Source organism: Histoplasma capsulatum (assembly GCF_000150115.1).
Source record: "Histoplasma capsulatum G186AR genomic scaffold supercont2.1, whole genome shotgun sequence".
Lineage (NCBI taxonomy): Eukaryota > Fungi > Ascomycota > Eurotiomycetes > Onygenales > Ajellomycetaceae > Histoplasma > Histoplasma capsulatum.
Window position 1 is genome coordinate 3,587,139 of NW_025544801.1, and position 19,658 is coordinate 3,606,796.

A 19,658-nucleotide genomic window follows, 5' to 3' on the forward strand; every position below is an offset into this window, starting at 1 on the left:
GGTGGTTCCTAGCCAGCTATAGAACAGTGCCAGCTGTTATAGATGGAATCGGCCATTTTGGTTTCTTTCTATTCTTCTCTTTATCACCGTTCGGCCTGTCTAGCAAAAGGAGTTTGTTCAGTATGAGTATCCTTGGCTAAAACTACTATTATCGTGAAGAGTAAGCCTTTTAAACTGTATCCATGCCCAGCAGCTTTGTCGGACGCACCGACAAAGCACCCCTGTAACAGCTCAAAAATCGCCGCAACTCACATGCTATAATCGAGCAACAACATTGACATACTATCAACCTCGGAAAATGATGGCTCAGGTCACAGGTTCGGGTTCTGATAATAAGCCCAAGCTTGAACAATGATAGGGGCCCCTTTTCTCTCAGAATGTTCCCACTTCAAAAGGTTCTTCTGAGCCCCCTGGCCGCGCTGTCCAGGATGAGCTGTTTCTGATCCCAGGCACAGAGCCATTTGATGTGATGGCCCAGCAAAGACTGCATGACGCGCCCAGCAATGTCGACAAACTGTATTTTGCTGCGAACATTCATCATCGCTGCGAAAAGATCAATGCTGCCGCAGCGTTTCTGGATCTGTTTGCAGTGTTGACGACGAAGGCTCTCCTGAAAAAAATATTCTTTGGATGTTGTTTTATTATCTTTGAAGTTCTTATGTCTGGCGGCTGGTGGTCCACGTATCGCTTTCCATGATTATGGAGGCTAGAGTGCTCACGATTTTTTTCCGACGAGGACACCGTAGTTTCCCAAGTTCTCTCACCTCGGCATACTGAATATTAATAGAGAAGATGAGGTCCACGAAAAGGGCCCGAAAGGATATGAGGGAGGTTGAGAAAGGGAAAATAAAGTGATAGACCCATTTGCTGTATTATCCGTGATGAGGATAAACCAAACCACAAAAATACAATGCTGAAGGGAAAAAAGAAATAAAGAGAAACAGAAAGAGAAAGAAAGGCAATACAGATAAGGAACAAAAGGGAATCAGATACTCAGGCAAAACATCCAGCCCATTCCCGGATCCTGAGATCCATGGAAAAGTATATACATATATATATATATATGAAGTTCGAAAAATAAGAAATAACCAACCGGAGACAAAACTCCATCACCTCAAAAAATGTAAAACTGCCCAACAAAACAAGAAAAAGACAACCACTCCTCCCCAAAATATCCACTTATCCTGCTTCGCCCGCCGCTCGATCGTCCGAATCGTGTCCCCACTTACCCCCAACGTGTTCGCAACGCTATATAACCGTCGCTGCGTCCCTTTAAGGATCTCCCGCTGCTGCCCGAGGTCGCCGAGCACGGCCCGGCCCCTATCAAGAAATTCGTCCAGCTGTGTGTTTGTGTTGGAAAAGAAGGACTGTTCGCGTAGGACTCGATCTTCGCGAGCGTAGTCTGTTGGCCCGCCGCTGAAACCGAGACCGCCACCGCCGCCGCTAGTACTCGGCGAGGAGCGGTGGAGCGGGTAGTTTGGGTTTGCGAAGGGAGAGGATTGTGGAAGGTTGGATTGGGCGTAGGGGTTTTCGGGGGTGGAAGCGTGGTGGGGGCGGCGACCGAGGAGTTCGTTGCGGTTTGATGCGGATTGCTAATTTGTTTGTTGGTTTGTTAGCCGAGTTCGGCGATGTGGAAATTTGATATATATGTATCCAACGAGTGTTGTACGCACAGCATCATCACGCGCCTTTCTTAGTCGATCAAATAATTGTCTGTAATCTGCCAGCTCCGTGCGGAAGTTTTTCAACCGTTCAAAGGCCAGCTCTTGCTTGGCGGGGATGAGCTCTTGTTTGGAAAGGGAGGAATAGTCGTCGATTGTGCGGGAGAATGATGTAAGAGAGGCGGATATTTGGCCTGCTCGTAGTGAATATAAGCTAGTATTCTGAATATCTATAGGGGTAGAGGTAAGGCTCTGCCCGAACCTTGCAAAGCGGGGGATGTCATGCTGCCAGCTTCAGCAAAAACGTCCAGGTCGCGGCGGAGCGCAGAGGACTGCTTCAGCGCCGCGTTGAATAGCGAGTTCTGGTTATAAAAAAGATCAGTTTCGGAAGCAATAAACGATAATTGAGACATACGGGATACTGACCATGTTAGCTGAATCGCAAGGAGGGGTGATAGCTCGGCGACCAGGAGCTCTTTGCTAGGTACTTTTAGGGGTTGTTGGCGGCAAATTGGGTGGTGAGCTCAAAGAAATTGAAGGTAGGAGGCTTGCTAGGGCAGACTCATTTGAATAGTTCGGTATTCATGGCAGTGGTTGATGTGGCACATGGCAAAGGGCTAATCCGTGAGAATGAGCCTGCTCAAAGGAGCATTTCGACCTGCAATCTGTCCAACTCGCGTCATCACCAAAACATTAGCTACGATATTCTGACATTTTTCACCGCTTTCATACCCTCAGTGTATACACTTGAACATGGTTCAAAAAGGCTGGAGCATGGTTCGAATTTTTGGCTGAAAAAACTTTCGGTGTGGTTCAAACTCTCAATCATGACATGATCCAAAGTTGATCATGATTCAAGATTTGTTACATATCATCTACGCTGTATCTCGTTCAACTTTAGCGTCAATAAGTTAAGATACTAGTAGTTGAAGTTAAGTTACTAGTGGGTAGGATCCTTTAGTTACCAATACCATGATCATTACAAGTACTCCGTAGTCATTTCTCATAGCGATTGTTTTTTCTACTCCGTATGATTTTCAGACTCCAACTCTCCAACTAATTCTCTAATCTCTAATTTAATTCTTTAATCTAGTCTTCTAATCTACTATCTCTAATCAATCTCTAATCCTACCCTCTCGGGGCTCCAGCCCGCTATGAATGTTAGTTAATGAAAAGTCTTTCTGTGCTGTTTATTTTAAATCTGAAAATAATGTTTATTGAACTATGTTTGGCTGACGATATTAAGATTGACTAAATAGTAACCTACAGCACTAAACTAGCTACTATGAATTATCACAGCAATGAAGTGGATGATGCAACCTACTGCTGCTAAGGAGATGTTGTTCAGGAGCGAGAGCCAAATGAAAACCACCAAACCAATGATTCAAAATCCAAAACAATCGTCTCAACTAACTCCAAAACACAAAAAAAAAAGTCAATCAGACTCGAAATGACGGAACAGGAGATGTTCGTGCATGTGTGCTGAGAATACGTGCTACGAGTTGACAGCCAGACATGAATCATCTGGGTGCAGAGTCGAGCATTTCACTTTAGCGGATACTTATTTTGCAGGAACCATCTACACAAACAATTCCAGTCAGCAAAGCCCAAAAAGGGAGAAAAAGGAAACTCACTTGCTAACATAATAATCCACAAATCCAAGCGCACCTACCGCGCTAGACCACAGCCCCAGTATATTCCACGTTAACGCACCCCGAGCATGCCAGCGATATGCACTAAATCCCAACCCGGCGCCCGCAATAGCCATCAACATCGCGTTTCCCAAAAGGACGGGATTTGAACTATTCCGGAGAAGGGACAACTTGGCGGACGCTGCTTTATTCTTTACGGCTTTCGCTTTCCCCTTGGCGTCTCTTGCTGCGGCGCGTTTGGCTTCTCTTTCGGCTTGCTCACGCCGCTGTTTCTCCTCGCCCTCGCGCTCGATGCGCTCGGCTTGGGTGTTTGTTTTTATACGCTGAGACTCGTAGGTGGGGGGAACGGAGGAGATGTGCGGGGAGTCGACATCGATTAGAGAGGATGTTGCAGGTTCAGCTTCGGCGACTTCAACTTCACGAGGTTGGGGTGCCGCACTGATTTTATGTGCGTGTGGGGTTAGTGTTGGAGAGCATTTTTCAGTTGACGGGCCAAATGCTAATGGGGTTATCTCGTGCAAGTGTGTGTTTATGCTAACTTACGCCTGGATTTTTGTTAGCAGATATAGATACAACTGCTCTAAGATAAACGACGTACCTCTTGAGGAGATTGTTGGGCACCCCGGGAGACTGCTTTGGCGTAGGACATTTTCGGCGTTGTTTTATTGGATGCTGGTTAGGGAGGTGCTGGATATCTTCCGGATCAGCGTGGAAGCGAATATGTGGCAATAAATATAGACTCAGGGAGATTGGTATGAAGAAGTAGATATGTACTGTAAGTGTCTGTCGTTTGAACGAAACAATGAATTAGCTACTGATATAGCTATGTGTGCTGAGTTGGATGAGTGACGAAGCCAGTTCTTTCCTTATTGCAAGATGGGATAATGAGCTGGATACTAGTAGTATGTTTATTGGAAATGACAATCATATGAGTCCCTTTCCATGTGACCCTCTGACCAGCTCTGGACTTTTGGCAATGGAATTGGTAAAGTACACGAAAGGATGGATGAGAAATTGAAGTATTGAAGTTTTTATCCCGGAGTATTTGTAGCAGGGGCACGGTTGCTTCTTAGAGAAAGAAATCAAGCTACCATTTCCCTCGTCCATTGTTCCATGGAAAGCAGAGCTTCATGACGTCATCGTCACGAGCTGTGGCTTTCAACTTCGGAATCAAAATCCACCCACTAGCCACAATTTAAAGTCTAAGTCTGCTGCGTATTTGACAGGCAACGGGTGCTGTCTTGCAGAGCGCACCAAAAGCATGGAAATGATACACTGTTTTCAATTCGGTCACTGACCTTTCTTTAATATATACCTAGTCAAAATACGGAGGACTAAAATAGTATCCAATGCTATTACTCTTGTATAGTCAACAAATAGATGAGACTTTATTTTAATTTGACTAGTGGATAACTGAGGTACTTTGGATAGAAGTTCACTACTTAGTTTAATAGTCACACAAAAGTAGTTAGATATGTAGGGAGGAGGCAAAGAGTAGATGGAGAACAAAAGAATTGGAAATGATGAAAGAACGCAAGGAAAAAGACGGTGTAAATATAGTCAAGAATACATTTTTAGTACATGCTGGAATTGAAGGTATGGAGCTGTGTTTGGGTTGCTGTAAGAAAAAAGGGAGAGAAACAAATTTGCTCTGCTGTGCTCACATGAAACAGATGAGTTAGCCCCCCTGGGTCGTTTAACTTAACCACTAGCCAAACTTCTAAAGATTGAAAGAAACGGGAGGGAGTTGAGTGTTGGTTTGTCTAAAGAAGCAGCTCGAGAGGGTTCTCCACAACATTCTTCAGCTCTCTCATGAACTCGGCCCCCACCGCTCCATCAACAACCTTATGGTCGAAACTGGCAGTCACCACAATCTGGTCATCCCATTTCACAGAGGTAGCGTTGCCCTCCTCCTCACCTTCCACGGGCACAGCTACCTTGCGCGTCGTACCCACAGCTAGTATACCAGCTTGTGGTGGGTTGATGACGGCGGTGAAACGCTCAACGGCAGAGTTCATGCCCATGTTGCTGATCGTAAAGGTGCCACCGATGTATTCCTCGGGCTTCAACTTATTCTCGCGAGCGCGCTTACCCAGATCTTTGATTTGGCTGGAGATGCTGGACAGGCCGAGAGTTTCGACGTTCTTCACGATGGGTGTAATGAGACCGACGGGAGTGGCTACCGCAACACTGATGTCGACCGTCTTGTGCTGGCGTATGCTCACTTGGCCGTTTTCCTCGATCCACATCGAGTTTACTGCAGGCACTTTTAAGAGGGCGGCTGCACAGGCTTTGACAATGAAATCGTTAACAGAGAGCTTGTATTTACCATCTGCGGAGGCATTGAGGGCCTGGCGCAGCTTGAGAAGCTTAGTAACGGAAAGGTTTGAGGTTACGAAGTAGTGTGGATTTTCTCGGACGGATTGGACGAGGCGGTTTGCAATGGTTTTGCGCATGGACGTGGCAGGGATATCTTCATAAGCTGGCAAAGTAGCACCCGTAGTTGCGGCGCGGGGCTGGTATTTTTCGATATCTTGTTTTGTCACTCGCCCACCAGGACCGGAGCCCTTGACATCGTTGAGAGGCACGCCTCGTTCCAACGCTAAAGCCTTGACTGCGGGAGCAATGAACGGCTCTCTGTCAAGACTCGATTGTAATTTCTCACTAGTCGACTCGGACTCCAGAGTTGCGGGCTTCGATTCTTCGGTTGTGGGAGCAGGCTTGGATTCCGGCTCCTGAGGTTGTGGAGGCTCCTTGTTTGCAGCAGGCGTTTTCTCCCCACCAGCATCTTCCAGAGAGAAGGACTCGAAAGAAGAAATATCAGTCCCCTCTTCCACCATGACTGCAATTGGCTGCGGAAAATATTAGTTTCCGCATCTTACATCCACTCAGAGACGAAAAAAATGTGCCCCTGTGCACACTTACATTGCCCACGGCAACATCTTTCTCGCCAGCTTCCTTTAGAATCTTTGCCAGAACCCCTTCTTCTTGGAATTCGAAATCCATCTGGGCCTTGTCTGTTTCGATTTCCACTAGCACATCACCGGGAGAAAGGACATCTCCGGCTTTTTTCTGCCAAGCCCCGATATTGCCCGCAGTCATTGTTGGGGATAACGCGGGCATGCTAATAATTGTGTGTGGAGGGTAAGCTGAAGAAGTAGATACAAACATCCGCATTAGTAACCGGAGAGTAATTGAAATTCACGATCAACATGATCCGTCATGCTGACTTACACTTTGAGGCATAGTATCTGGCAAGGGCTGAAAGGGTAGGTAATTGCGGTCTAGAACGGGGAGAGGGGATAATCAGCATACAGTTCAAGGCACACAATCAAGATTGACAAGACCTGGGGCATACCGGACAGCATCACGGAGGCGATACACATGCCGTGATTCGCGTATGCTAGATGCGTTTTTGGAAAGTAACGAACGGCAGGCAGCGGACCGACAGATGACGGTGGTAGCCATCTTGAGCTATGAGAACCGAAGGGCAAAAGAGTGGGCAATTGAGCGCCCCGGGTTCACAACGGAAAGAAGAAGGAATTGGGATTCAGAAACACGGGGATACTGAGAGTGAGTATATGTTATTGGGGTATAGGCAAAATTTAACGTCGGGGAAGTTGTTCCTGTTGTTGTAGTTCGGTTCTTTTTGTTGAGCTTCAGCCATGGTCCACAAGGAGTTTAGTGAGACTTGGCGTTCAACTTCCACCAGACTTCCAAAAAGAGTTTAGGTTGGCTGTTGAGATTGGCGCTCAGGCTTAACTAGCGCCACAAAATGATTGGTTTAGTCATCCGAGTGGCTGAGTAATAATCACATGACCAGAAGCCACAGTCCGTGGTCTCGGCATTTGTGAATCTGGCTCCAGATCTGCTTTGCATCGTCGTGTCGTGGCTTTTGTGTTTTTCATATACCCTGTACTGTTTGTTTCTCCTTGCTTATTGCTTTCTTCTCAGTTTTCGATGTAGACGGTTATCTCAGCGGCGTGCAACCCCCCTATGTCCGCTGTTCATCTCAATGGCTGAGCTCGAATATGTCCCTCCCGCGGCTTCGGCGGAGGCTTCCCTCAAAGGCAGCGGCCTACGCGACGAACATGAGCTCCCCCAAAAAACTGGCTCCCAGCCATTGCCACCTGATAGCAGTGGAGAGAACGATTCCTCTATTGACGGGGAAAACAAAGTATATATGGATGTCTCCCCGACCGCTACCACTCCCAATCCAGGACCCCTTCGGCAAGAGGCCAAGGATTTCTCCTCACGGACAGCAGACAATCTTGAGCAGACAGAAACAGCTGTTGCCATTGAGAATACAGATGCAGAAGAACCTAATCCAGGCAGTGGGGTAACAGCTCTTGAACCCCATGAAGGCGCTGAGGGTTCTGCACATAACGAATCGGAGATGGCAAAATCTCCGTCGCCAGAGGATGATACAGCAACAGATCTATTCCAAGCGCGAGCGAGCACATTTGATGTCAGAACGCGCTCAGACTCAAGGTCTACCGTCGCAACTCAGAACGCCCAACGATCTACGCCAATTAGCTCCGCTGTGTTCATTTTAACTGCACTCGATACAATCGGGTCTTCAAAGGATGCACGGCGGAGCAAGGAGTTGGAAGAAGCTGTGGCCAAAGCTCGTGCGAATATTAAACAATCCGATGAACAACCTATTGATCCAGAAGCCATATTTGCACCGTTACAGCTGGCTACGAAGACGCTTAGCATACCCTTACAGGTGACAGCTCTAGACTGTATCGGCAAGCTGATCACCTATTCTTATTTCGCCTTCCCGTCCATCCCTTCTGCTGGTGAAGATCCACAGGCAACCCCCGATCAACTTCCACTTATAGAGCGTGCTATTGAGACAATTTGTTCTTGTTTTGAGAATGAATCAACCCCACCTGAAATTCAACAACAGATCATTAAGTCCCTCCTCGCCGCCGTACTGAATGACAAAATTGTCGTCCACGGAGCTGGTCTTCTAAAGGCTGTTAGACAAATATATAATATCTTTATATATTCCAAATCTAGTCAAAACCAACAAATTGCCCAAGGGTCACTCACCCAGATGGTAGGCACTGTGTACGACAGGGTCCGCGTTCGTTTGGATCTTAAGGAGACTCAGATTCGCGACAGGGAAGACCATGATGGTTCCTCACCAGCTCCTGACTCAATCAGCCAGGCCAATGGTGACTTGCGAAGCGAGCAAGATTCGTCATCTGAAGCTTCCCAACCTGTTCCTGACCAACCCGTCGCCAAGGATTTGACGGAGAAGCTCACCCTGCAGAGTTTTGAAACAAATAAGGACACTCTTCTAGTCAACGATAATGCTCCAACAATGGTTACGCGAGCGAAAGTTAGCAGGAAGCTTGAAAAGTCTGTATCTGGCGACGAAGGTGATTCCTTCGCCGACGACGACGTGGATGAAATATATGTGAAAGATGCCTTCCTCGTTTTCCGCGCATTGTGCAAACTCAGTCATAAAGCTCTTTCTCACGAACAGCAACTGGATATCAAATCTCAGAATATGAGATCCAAGTTGCTCTCCTTGCACTTAATCCAACATCTCCTCAGCAATCATATCGCGGTTTTTACTTCTCCTCTCTCAACCTTAAAACATAGCAGCAATTCCTCCGACTCCATGACTCTTTTAGAAGCTGTCAAACCGCACCTTTGTCTAAGTCTGAGTAGAAATGGTGCCAGCTCTGTTCCGCGCGTTTTTGAAGTTGGTTGCGAGATATTTTGGCTCATGCTCAAACATATGAGGGTTATGCTAAAGGTGAGTTCTTGAATGCATTGGTACTAATCCCTTTCTGGTAAATTTCTAACAATTTCCATAGAAGGAAATTGAAGTATTTCTCAAAGAAATCTACCTCGCCATTTTGGAAAAGCGGAACTCTCCAATGTTTCAAAAACTATATTTTATGGACATTCTAGAGAGGCTGTCCGCTGACCCAAGGGCACTTGTGGAAATTTATTTGAATTATGACTGTGATCGGACTGCTTTAGAAAATATATTTCAAGGGTATGTCAATATTAGACTGATAACAACGTAATGTAGCAATATTAACGAAAAACAGCATTATCGAACATTTATCGAGGCAGTCGAGCACTCCTATAACAGTGACAGCGATGCAGGAGCAACAATATCAGGAACACAGCAAATCCCAATCTCCTAATAATGATTGGCACCAGAAAGGAACGCTTCCACCCTCGCTTTCCACAGCGAAAATGGGCTCTGGAACACCCACAGGCACCCAAAGTATTCCCCAAGAATACGTTTTGAAACAACGGGCGTTAGAGTGTCTAGTACAAATTTTAAGGTCGTTGGATGTTTGGTCATCTCGGAAACTCGAAGAACAAAACCCTACACGCCGCGAACTCCAATCTAGATCGTCCATAGGAGGTTCCAGAGAATCTCTAGATACGAGCTCTATTTTCCTAGCGCCATCACCTAATACTGAGAGTGGAGACCTTACACCCGGTCAATCTGCGCCTATATTAGATGATGATCCCAATCAAATAGAAAAAGTAAAGCAGCGAAAAATTGCCCTCACGAATGCTATCAAGCAATTTAATTTCAAACCAAAAAGAGGAATCAAGGCGCTGCTCTCGGAAGGATTCATCCGGTCCAACTCCCCTGTGGATATCGCGAACTTCCTAATTCGAAATGACCGACTGGATAAAGCAACTCTTGGAGAGTATCTCGGGGAGGGCGATGCAGAAAATATTGCCATTATGCACGCGTTTGTTGATTGTATGGATTTCAAGAAGCGTCGGTTCGTGGATGCTCTCCGGCAATTCTTGCAGAGTTTTCGATTACCTGGCGAGTCCCAGAAAATTGACCGGTTCATGCTTAAATTTGCTGAGCGATATTTAACTGGCAACCCGAATGCTTTCGCTACTGCTGATGCCGCCTACGTTCTTGCATATTCGGTCATCTTGTTAAATACCGATCTTCACAGCACCAAAATGAAGGGAAGGCGAATGACGAAGCAGGATTTTATCAACAACAATCGCGGGATCAATGATAATAGCGACCTTCCCGAAGAGTACCTCTCCGGTATTTATGACGAGATCGCCAATAATGAGATCGTTCTTAATACCGAGAGGGAGAATGCTGCTAATTTGGGCATTCCAACACAACCACAACCAGGGTTAGCCACCAGGGCAGGGCAAGTTTTGGCAACGGTTGGCCGAGATGTACAGGGTGAACGGTATGCGCAAGCATCGGAGGAGATTGCCAACAAAACTGAACAGCTTTATCGAAGTTTGATCCGAGCGCAGCGCAAGTCTGCAATCAAAGAAGCTCTCTCGCGCTTTATCCCCGCGACCTCGGCGCGGCATGTTGGGTCCATGTTCAATGTTACTTGGATGTCCTTTCTTTCTGGTCTCTCGGCGCATGTCCAGGATACTCAACAATTAGACACGATACGTCTTTGTATGGAGGGAATTCGTCTGTCAATCCGCATCGCTTGCCGATTCGACCTAGAAACCCCTCGCGTTGCCTTCGTTACCGTGTTGGCGAAGTTTACAAATCTAGGCAATCTCAGAGAAATGATGGCTAAAAATATGGAAGCGTTGAAGGTGCTGCTTGATGTCGCTATTACTGAGGGTAACCACTTGAAGGAATCTTGGCGAGAAATCTTGACTTGTATAAGTCAACTTGACAGATTCCAGCTCCTTACCGATGGCGTGGATGAAGGGGCGCTGCCGGATGTGTCGATGGCTAGGCTTACTCCACCGTCAACTGCAGATGCCTCTCGCGCCAGAAAATCTTCTCAAGCATACCGACGACCTCGACCTCGCTCCATGCAAAATGCAAATGCGCACTACCGTGTCGAGGTGGCTATGGAAAGTCGCTCTACAGAAATGATTCGTGGCGTTGACCGCATATTCACGAACACTGCCAACCTCTCCAACGACGCCATTGTAGACTTTGTTCGGGCGCTTAGCCACGTGAGCTGGCAAGAAATCCAATCTTCTGGCCAAAGTGACTCGCCTCGTACTTACAGCCTCCAGAAAGTTGTTGAGATCAGTTACTATAATATGACCAGAGTGAGGATCGAATGGAGCAGGATCTGGGAGATTTTGGGCGAACATTTCAACCAGGTTGGCTGCCATACCAATACGGCCGTTGTATTTTTTGCTCTCGATTCTCTCCGCCAGCTTTCCATGCAGTTTATGGAATTGGGAGAACTGCCCGGGTTCAAATTCCAGAAAGATTTCCTGAAACCATTTGAGCACGTCATGGCCCACAGCACTACGGTTACCGTCAAGGATATGGTACTTCGCTGTCTCATCCAGATGATTCAGGCTCGTGGTGATAATATTCGGTCTGGATGGAGAACTATGTTTGGTGTTTTCAGTGTTGCTGCGCGAGAGCCCTATGGTATGTTCCAAAACAAGATGGAAGCGTGACTTTGGGTTTCAAGAAATGACTTCTAATGATTGCGTACAGAGGGAATCGTTAGCATGGCATTTGAGCACGTCCTGCAAGTCTACACAACTCGTTTTGGTGTTATCATTACCCAAGGCGCTTTCGCAGACCTCATTGTGTGCCTCACAGATTTCTCGAAAAACCTCAAGTTCCAGAAAAAGTCGCTGCAGGCAATTGAAATATTGAAATCCACCATTCCTAAAATGCTTAAGACTCCTGAATGCCCGCTGTATCAACGCCGCCCTGGAGAAGAAGGAGCTGATGTACCGACTCAACCCCTGCAGCCAAGTCGACAATCGGCGGAAGAGCAATTCTGGTATCCTGTCTTGATTGCCTTCCAGGACGTACTGATGACTGGTGATGATCTTGAAGTTCGATCAAGGTAAGAGAGAGGATAGCACAATATTATACTTATGTTATATTTTTTGTTTACTGAATTATGACAACAATAGGGCGTTGAACTATCTTTTCGAGACTTTAATCCGATTTGGAGGAGACTTCCCTCCAGAATTTTGGGATATCCTTTGGAGACAACTGCTTTATCCTATCTTCATCGTCCTCCAGTCGAAATCAGAGATGTCGAAGGTGCCAAATCATGAAGAATTGTCTGTTTGGCTTTCAACCACAATGATCCAAGCTCTACGTAATATGATTACTCTGTTCACACATTACTTTGACTCCCTCGAGTATATGTTGGATCGGTTTTTGGAGCTACTCACTTTATGTATATGCCAAGAGAACGACACGATTGCACGAATTGGCAGCAACTGTTTGCAACAACTTATCCTACAAAACGTCTCCAAATTCCAGGAGAAGCATTGGACGAAAATCGTAGGGGCTTTCGTGGAATTGTTCGAGAAGACCACTGCCCATGAACTATTTACTGCAACTACCACAACACCTTTCAAGGAATCAGAGGCTCAAAAACGCAATGCCGAAAATGCGGCAAGTGAAGAGTCTTCTGACAAAGCTATGAATGAAGAGCTTTCGTCGACTTCTATGCCTACGAAGGTTAATGGAAATACTCATTTTGATGGGGAAAGTCATGATGCGGAGGATAGCCAATTGAATCCTGGCCAACTTCCCCCAGCCGCATCTTCGGAGCTTGAAGATTACCGTCCCCAATCCCAAATGGGCCAACCTCCTGCAATAGTGACAGTTGCACGAAGACGCTTCTTCAACGGAATCATCACCAACTGCGTTCTACAGTTACTAATGATTGAGACCGTCCACGAGCTCTTCTCGAATGATGCCGTCTACGCACAGATACCCAGCCAGGAACTTCTCCGCCTCATGGCACTCCTTAAGAAGAGTTACCAGTTCGCAAAAAAATTCAACGAAGCCAAGGATCTCAGGGTCCAACTGTGGCGGCAGGGTTTCATGAAGCAGCCGCCGAATCTTCTCAAACAAGAAAGCGGAAGTGCTGCTACATATGTCAATATTCTGTTCCGCATGTACCATGATGAAGGTGACGAACGGAGGAACAGCAGAGCCGAGACAGAAGCTGCACTTATCCCGTAGGTTTTTTTTTTTTTATTTTTTTTTTCTCCAGAAAAATCTCCAACTCGAATAGCGAAATACAATATTTCCGAAAGCTAAATAACCTTGTTCACTTCTAGCCTATGCGCGGATATCATTCGTGGTTATGCCCATCTGGATGAAGAAACCCAGCAACGCAATATCGTGGCGTGGCGACCAGTAGTCGTGGACGTTATGGAAGGATACACCGGCATGCCCCGTGAGACTTTCGAAAAGCACATTGAAACCTTCTATCCAATCTGCATTGATCTTCTTGGCCGCGATCTCAACAATGACGTTCGGCTTGCCTTGTACTCCTTTCTCCGTCGTGTAGGAGAGTGCCGTCTCGGAATGCCTCCGTACATCCCACCAGAAACACCCTCCAGCCCACGGAGTTTTACTTCTCAACACTATTTTAATGGCAGCAGGCGGCGTAGTAAAGGAAGGTGAATAAAATGAAAAGCGACCTGCAGACCTTTACAAGCGCTCTATATCTTCTCCACTTATTTTCCTGTTATTACCCACACGTTTGTTCTTTTTTTCTTATTCCTTTTCATTTTCATTTAATGATTCTGTCGACCTTGAGTTATTTGGTAGACACCATTTTGTATTGTACATCTACCTAGACTTTGCTGGTTCGAAATTACTGCTTCCTCTTTTGATTTTACTTCTTCTCCTAAATATCCTCCCCAATGCGCTTGGCAATTCTTAATTCCAGATTTCGCGCGATTACATATATGAAAACCTCCACATTATACCTCTTTGCTTTTGCCGTTGTCACCCTTGGTTGAAATTATGAACTCTGCATGAGAAAAATCCAATTCTCCAAAGCCATGCAATATCGACTAACTAGTTTACTATATTTATTCTTACACATTTCAATGCATTTACGATCGGAATTACCATTAGATTTGCCGCAAATTATTGCAAACCACTAGGAATATTGTAGATGCACCCACCTATCTAGCCAAGGCAACAACGATTTATATGCCAGTAGATAAAATGCCCCATCAACAGCTAAAGCCCATACTTCCGTCAAAACCAATCCAGTTTGCGTCTTCTCCAAGACGCACTTGTTCGAATGTCGGCACCTTGTCGGAGAGATAGTAACCAAGGAGGGTCTCGATATCATCCTCATCCATCTCCACAAGCTCTTCCAAGCTCCACATTTCGCATATCCGAGATATCCTATGCAGCTATCAGATGGAAGGGGAACGATAGACAAAATTCACATAGATGATGACGGAGTGGGTACACCAGGGACGCAAAGAAGTTAGATATGACTGACCATTTCATTCTCTTGGGTCCATCATGATGCGAAGAAGCGATCTCTCTAAGTCTCCTCCTCAAGCTGCCCACGTTCTCAATCGCCGCCCCAGTGTTTCCTGGCAACGTGCTCGCAATTTCTTTCCGAACCATACTGGCCAACTTCGGTCCATTCCCATTCGTACTCACCATGATCTGCAAGGGCCCATCGCGGTGCACACTTCCAAAGTAGAAATCACACTCTGATGGCACATCAGCTATATTCGCTGGAATCCGGCGCTGCTTGCATAGCTTCCAGATCTGCGTTGACTCCTCTGGGTCATCGATGGCAACGAACACCATGTCTACCACCCCTACACCGCTACCACCGGCGATGTCGAGGTCGCGCGGCTCGAATTTGCGGTCAACATGGGAGACTTGTTTCGAGGCGATGCGGTAGGAGACTTCGTCGTTGAGGCCTGAGGACGGGCTGATAACGGTTACCTTTGCATCGGCATTGAGCGCATGCACTATGCGGCCAGCAGCTACCTGTTGGCATTAATGCTGCGTTAGTTTGAAGGCACACCAATTGGGATTTGATATGATTATGCACCAGCGACGAACCTCACCGCCGCCAACCACTAGGATGTGCTTGTTCTTGACTTGCCATGCGACGATCAAGGAGCCGCCTGGTTGGATTTGTGGGAACTTAGAGGGCAGCATAGCAAGACATGTGGACCGTAGTACGAGGAAGAGGAATCAATGTAAATTATAAACATTTATCTTTAGAAACGGTTGGAAAGTATATATTGTTGACGAGGAAGAATGGGCCGATAAGATTGGTCTGGTCACATGCCACAAGACCATCATAGATCCCAAAATCCCCATCAAAAATGCCAACCTCACTCTTCAGAACAACACTGGCAGCAAGTTCAGATAGGAACATTGCAGTGGCTGCAGCAGGAGACGGGATTGATATCACTACTGGCAGCATCTTGACTCTTTATTCTTCAATGACAGCTAATAGCTAACTTTTCTCACGTCCCCTCTACAGCTCATACCAAACTATGCGTGGGGTCCAAATCTTCTCAGGCAGCTCGCATCCTACCCTAACAGAGGCCATTTGTGAACGTCTAGGCACGCTCCCGGCCAAATGTGAACTCCGCAAATTCAGTAATGGAGAAACAAGCGTCAATATTGGTGTTTCTGTGCGGAACCAGGATGTTTTCATTGTGCAAAGTGGAAGCTCCAAGATCAATGATAGCGTTATGGAACTGCTTATCATGATATCCGCTTGCAAAGGTGGCTCTGCTAAATCAATTACCGGTATGTATAGACGTTTATTATCCCTATCCAGCTTCAGTTCCAGTTTGAAATATGCCCAACCTCTAACTTGATTTCTTTTTCGTTCTCTAGCGGTGATGCCGTAGGTTACTTCCTTTCTCTCAACCCGTAGCCAATACTGCTAACATGCTAGAGTTATTTCCCCTACTCTCGTCAATCAAAAAAGAAGAGCCACCGTGGCGCGATAACCGCTCGAATGCTTGCCAATTTACTCACTGTCGCCGGCGTAGATCATATAATTACCGTGGATTTACATGTATGATGATTCACCTTCAGGCACCACAATGTCATCTTTCGCTTCCATGTAATCTTTGGAGCACTAAGTTTTCACCGCAGGCATCTCAAATGCAAGGTTTTTTCGGAAGACCTGTCGATAACCTATTTGCTGAGCCGTTGATTGCGCGCTGGATCCGGATGAACGTGCCTCGCTGGAATGAAGCCGTCGTAGTCACAAAAAATGCCGGAGGAAGCAAAAGGGTGACATCCTTGGCGGATGCGCTGAAGCTAAACTTTGGTATCGTGAACACAGATCGGAGCCGGGGAAACACGAACAGTGGATTGTCAGGAAGCGCTATATTTTTCGATTCTGTTGATCGCGGTCTTCCCTCGCCGCTGGACGAACAAGCCCCTGTAGATCCGATTCCTCAGACCGAACCACCCGCGTCCCAACCTCCCTCAACCAGAGTTCCCGTTCGACCTTCTCAACGAAATGTCTCACCTAGTCCATTGGCACGAACGGCGTCTGCCGCGGAGTCTGAATCACCACCGTCGCCACCACACGCCTCGGCCACTGCCTCGCAACAAATTGAATCGTCATTTTCTGCGCGCCGTCCTTCCGAGCAAGAGGCCGCGTTCGAGTACACCGATGAGCGCGCGCGAGAGGTGATCACAGGTAGATTGGTGCAGGGCCATATTGTTGACGATGACTACTCTTCGCCAATTCTCTCGTCAACTTCTGTTAACACGATTTCTGGAGATCGGAATGGCACCGAATATGAACCACCCTCACGGGATCCCATGACCTTATCTTTTATCTCCAACGCATCGTCCTTCCATCCTGACCATGCCCTAGGAGGCTCATTTGATGCTGCCGCTTCCTCCGACGAAGAAGATAATAAGCAGGAAATGTTCACCCGTGAGAGGACGGTAACACTCGTCGGTGATGTGAGGGACAAAAAAGTGTTTATCGTCGATGATATGATTGATAAGCCGGGTTCGTGGATCGCAGCTGCAGAGACAGTGGTGAAGAGGGGCGGGGCCAAAAAGGTGTACTGCATCGCCACACATGGTTTGTTCAATCATGACTCACTGCAGGAGATGGAGGCCTGCAGGTGTATCGATTATATTGTAATCACCAATTCGTTTCCGATCCCCCCGAATGCGAAAGAGTTGAAAAAATTGATAGTTATTGATTTATCGGCGCTCCTATCAGAAAGCATAAGGCGTCATCACTACGGAGAGAGGTTTGTCAAATCTGCCGCCCCCACAGGGCTTAATACACTTGTGGTATATTTAAAAAGTATTATCGCTGACGCTGTATCAAACAGTATCTCCGCCTTGTTCCAAAGTAATGACTAGCGATTGCCACCTCCCTACCCAGTGGGTTCCAGGGGTCTTCAGGGGTCTTTGGGGATCTTGGGGGTCCTTTCTAACTTGTATTTTCTTCTGTCACAATTTGACTTTCTTTCTTTACACGTTTACTTTTCTTCCCTACAACACAGTTCTTCTTCCTAAGATATTGTTCTGCTAGAGTGCCGCTTTGTTCTGTAACGATTATGTCATGGTGCCGTCTTTGCCGGAGGATAGATGGCTTTTATCGTGGGATATTTCCATTGCGTTGCTACCTCTGTCGCAACACAGCTCTTATTATGGTCTGGTATGTCGCCAGTTGTGCTAGAACTTGTACTCTAACTCGCTGAACGAGCTACGAAACCACCACCTGCGAAAGTGGCCAGAGTAGATTAGATCTCGGGGACCAAATATCTACATATACTGAATACAATAGAGACCTGCCTTCACTAAGACATACAGTAGCAGGAAAGAAGAAACGGAGAGAAAAATAAAAACCCTTTGTTCTCTGCTCAATCCCCCCCCCTTCCGAAAGATATCTAATTAGGTAGATCTGAAAGGCGCAGGAATCATCCCGTAACCTGACATTTGATAGCTGCGATTTTTTAAATATTCATTCTACGGTTTGTTGACTTTATCCTGCACCACGAAACGAGTCGACGTTCTTCTCTGGGGACTACTCTAGCGGGGACAGTATTCGATCGCGGAGAACAGGCTGGATCGATAATCTCAAGGTCGGCCGTTGTTGACTCGACCAGCCAACCAAAAACGAGAAGAATATAAGTCAATGGCTTTCCTGCTACATTGCTAACAGTCCAGGATGACATATGTGGATGTGTACTCGTACTCTGTAGCCTACTCTCTGTGGAAACCTTGAATCCTGAACCCATAATCAACAAATACTACTATATTTCACATTCTTAGATACTGCGAATCATGCATATACATATATATATGTGCCTTGGGGAATAGGTCGCTACCTTAAGGATTGATCCTTTAGGTGTAGTGGTAAAACCTTCCACAAGATCGTATGTTTTACAGATACCAGTATTGATATTGGCACCGTTGCGGTTCTAGGGAATGCTCAGTGTCGTAGATGTTGGAGGTCCTACACAAGCCCTACCCCACGTGACCCACACATACATATATTAGTTGCCGCTAGCTGCTAGATCATAATAACAACCAACCAAGGTTTAACCTCTCACAGTAGAAATGCCCACGTGATTTTGATTAGGTAACTTTTGTGACCTTTTTCTTTTTTCTTCTCTTTTCCTTTTCTGTTGGCCGCAAGAACATGTTTCCAATCCAATCTGCAACATGCTGCTGTCTTTGCTGAGGCAAAAATGGATAATTGAATCTCAGTACTACACTGTGTTACTGGTTGACCTAACCACCATCGCAATCACATCACTTGGTTGTTTTTCCATCGAAGCATCCCTTAACCAGGTTCAGCGCTTTTGCGTGCCCGCCGCCATTCATCAAATTCATCAATCCCGCTCATATCCCTTTCCTCTGCGCCCTCCGGATCCTCGTGCACAAAATTTTGCGCGTCGTTTTAAAGAAACCCAATTACTATTTGCGTTATTGTTATATTTCCTTGTTGTTCAAAAGGGAAATTCATCTTTTTTCCAACGATGCAGAACCGTACTGGGGTACTGCAAGGACATCTGGAAAGCCGAAATAAGAAAAGGAGGTTTTTATTTCGATAAACAACCTTTCTTTTTTTCTTTCTTCTTTGCCACCCCCCACTAAGATTGTCCTTAACGGAGCGTTGGCAGACCAAAATTAATTCCTGATCCCATCTTTCTTCTCTCTATGGAGGAGCGCGGATTATGAATGGGAGATTAGTTACTCTTATTATTATTATACACACAGTCCGGGCTCTCTCTCTCTCTCTCGCTTTCCTGACTCTATATCCTTCGCGTCCTTCTCTTCCTATCCCTTTGATTGTTTCAAACTCCCGTCCTCTTCTCTCTATTGCATTAACTCCACTCATGTTCTTTGAGCAGGGTTGGTCATGAGAGGATGAGCCGTGACTGCAACGAAAAGGGAGTGGGATGTTAAAGGGGAGGGCGTGGTTGACTGGAGAGATAGGTTCGAAAGAGTTGAGAGGTGAGAAAAGGAGTGGGAATGAATATAATTCGTCTCTCCACCGATGAGAAAGTCCGGATTGTGTGTCTTGTGTATCGATCTCCGACATTTCTCAGCCCTTGTTCCTAGTCATCTATTTCATAT

The 19,658-nt window shown here is 46.3% G+C and overlaps 5 protein-coding genes across 5 annotated transcripts; 2 read left to right on the forward strand and 3 right to left on the reverse strand.

Moving 5' to 3' along the window:
• Window positions 1-656: 656 nt before the first annotated feature.
• HCBG_01168 (synaptobrevin) lies at window positions 657-4,420 on the reverse strand (the record flags this gene model as incomplete). Its single annotated transcript, XM_045428218.1, has 9 exons — window positions 657-773; window positions 1,230-1,592; window positions 1,674-1,855; window positions 1,924-2,023; window positions 2,394-2,452; window positions 2,794-2,813; window positions 3,296-3,751; window positions 3,912-4,000; window positions 4,271-4,420. 9 exons carry the CDS (start codon window positions 4,418-4,420, stop codon window positions 657-659), a joined length of 1,536 nt encoding a protein of 511 aa, XP_045292193.1.
• Window positions 4,421-4,680: 260 nt separating this feature from the next.
• Window positions 4,681-6,781, reverse strand: HCBG_01169 (dihydrolipoamide S-acetyltransferase; the record flags this gene model as incomplete). The annotated part of the gene is made up of 4 exons (XM_045428219.1): window positions 4,681-6,165; window positions 6,239-6,462; window positions 6,548-6,597; window positions 6,672-6,781. The coding sequence occupies 4 exons, from the start codon at window positions 6,779-6,781 to the stop codon at window positions 5,077-5,079; spliced, it is 1,473 nt and encodes a 490-aa protein (XP_045292194.1).
• A 547-nt stretch (window positions 6,782-7,328) lies between these two features.
• On the forward strand, window positions 7,329-13,715 carry HCBG_01170 (protein transporter SEC7; the record flags this gene model as incomplete). Its single annotated transcript, XM_045428220.1, has 6 exons — window positions 7,329-9,086; window positions 9,148-9,332; window positions 9,388-11,699; window positions 11,769-12,129; window positions 12,200-13,264; window positions 13,367-13,715. The coding sequence occupies 6 exons, from the start codon at window positions 7,329-7,331 to the stop codon at window positions 13,713-13,715; spliced, it is 6,030 nt and encodes a 2,009-aa protein (XP_045292195.1).
• Window positions 13,716-14,140: 425 nt separating this feature from the next.
• On the reverse strand, window positions 14,141-15,233 carry HCBG_01171 (bifunctional precorrin-2 dehydrogenase/sirohydrochlorin ferrochelatase MET8; the record flags this gene model as incomplete). The annotated part of the gene is made up of 3 exons (XM_045428221.1): window positions 14,141-14,453; window positions 14,554-15,059; window positions 15,135-15,233. The coding sequence occupies 3 exons, from the start codon at window positions 15,231-15,233 to the stop codon at window positions 14,276-14,278; spliced, it is 783 nt and encodes a 260-aa protein (XP_045292196.1).
• A 197-nt stretch (window positions 15,234-15,430) lies between these two features.
• Window positions 15,431-17,852, forward strand: HCBG_01172 (ribose-phosphate pyrophosphokinase 1; the record flags this gene model as incomplete). Its single annotated transcript, XM_045428222.1, has 5 exons — window positions 15,431-15,836; window positions 15,927-15,936; window positions 15,990-16,110; window positions 16,191-17,317; window positions 17,402-17,852. 5 exons carry the CDS (start codon window positions 15,578-15,580, stop codon window positions 17,430-17,432), a joined length of 1,548 nt encoding a protein of 515 aa, XP_045292197.1.
• Window positions 17,853-19,658: the final 1,806 nt, after the last annotated feature.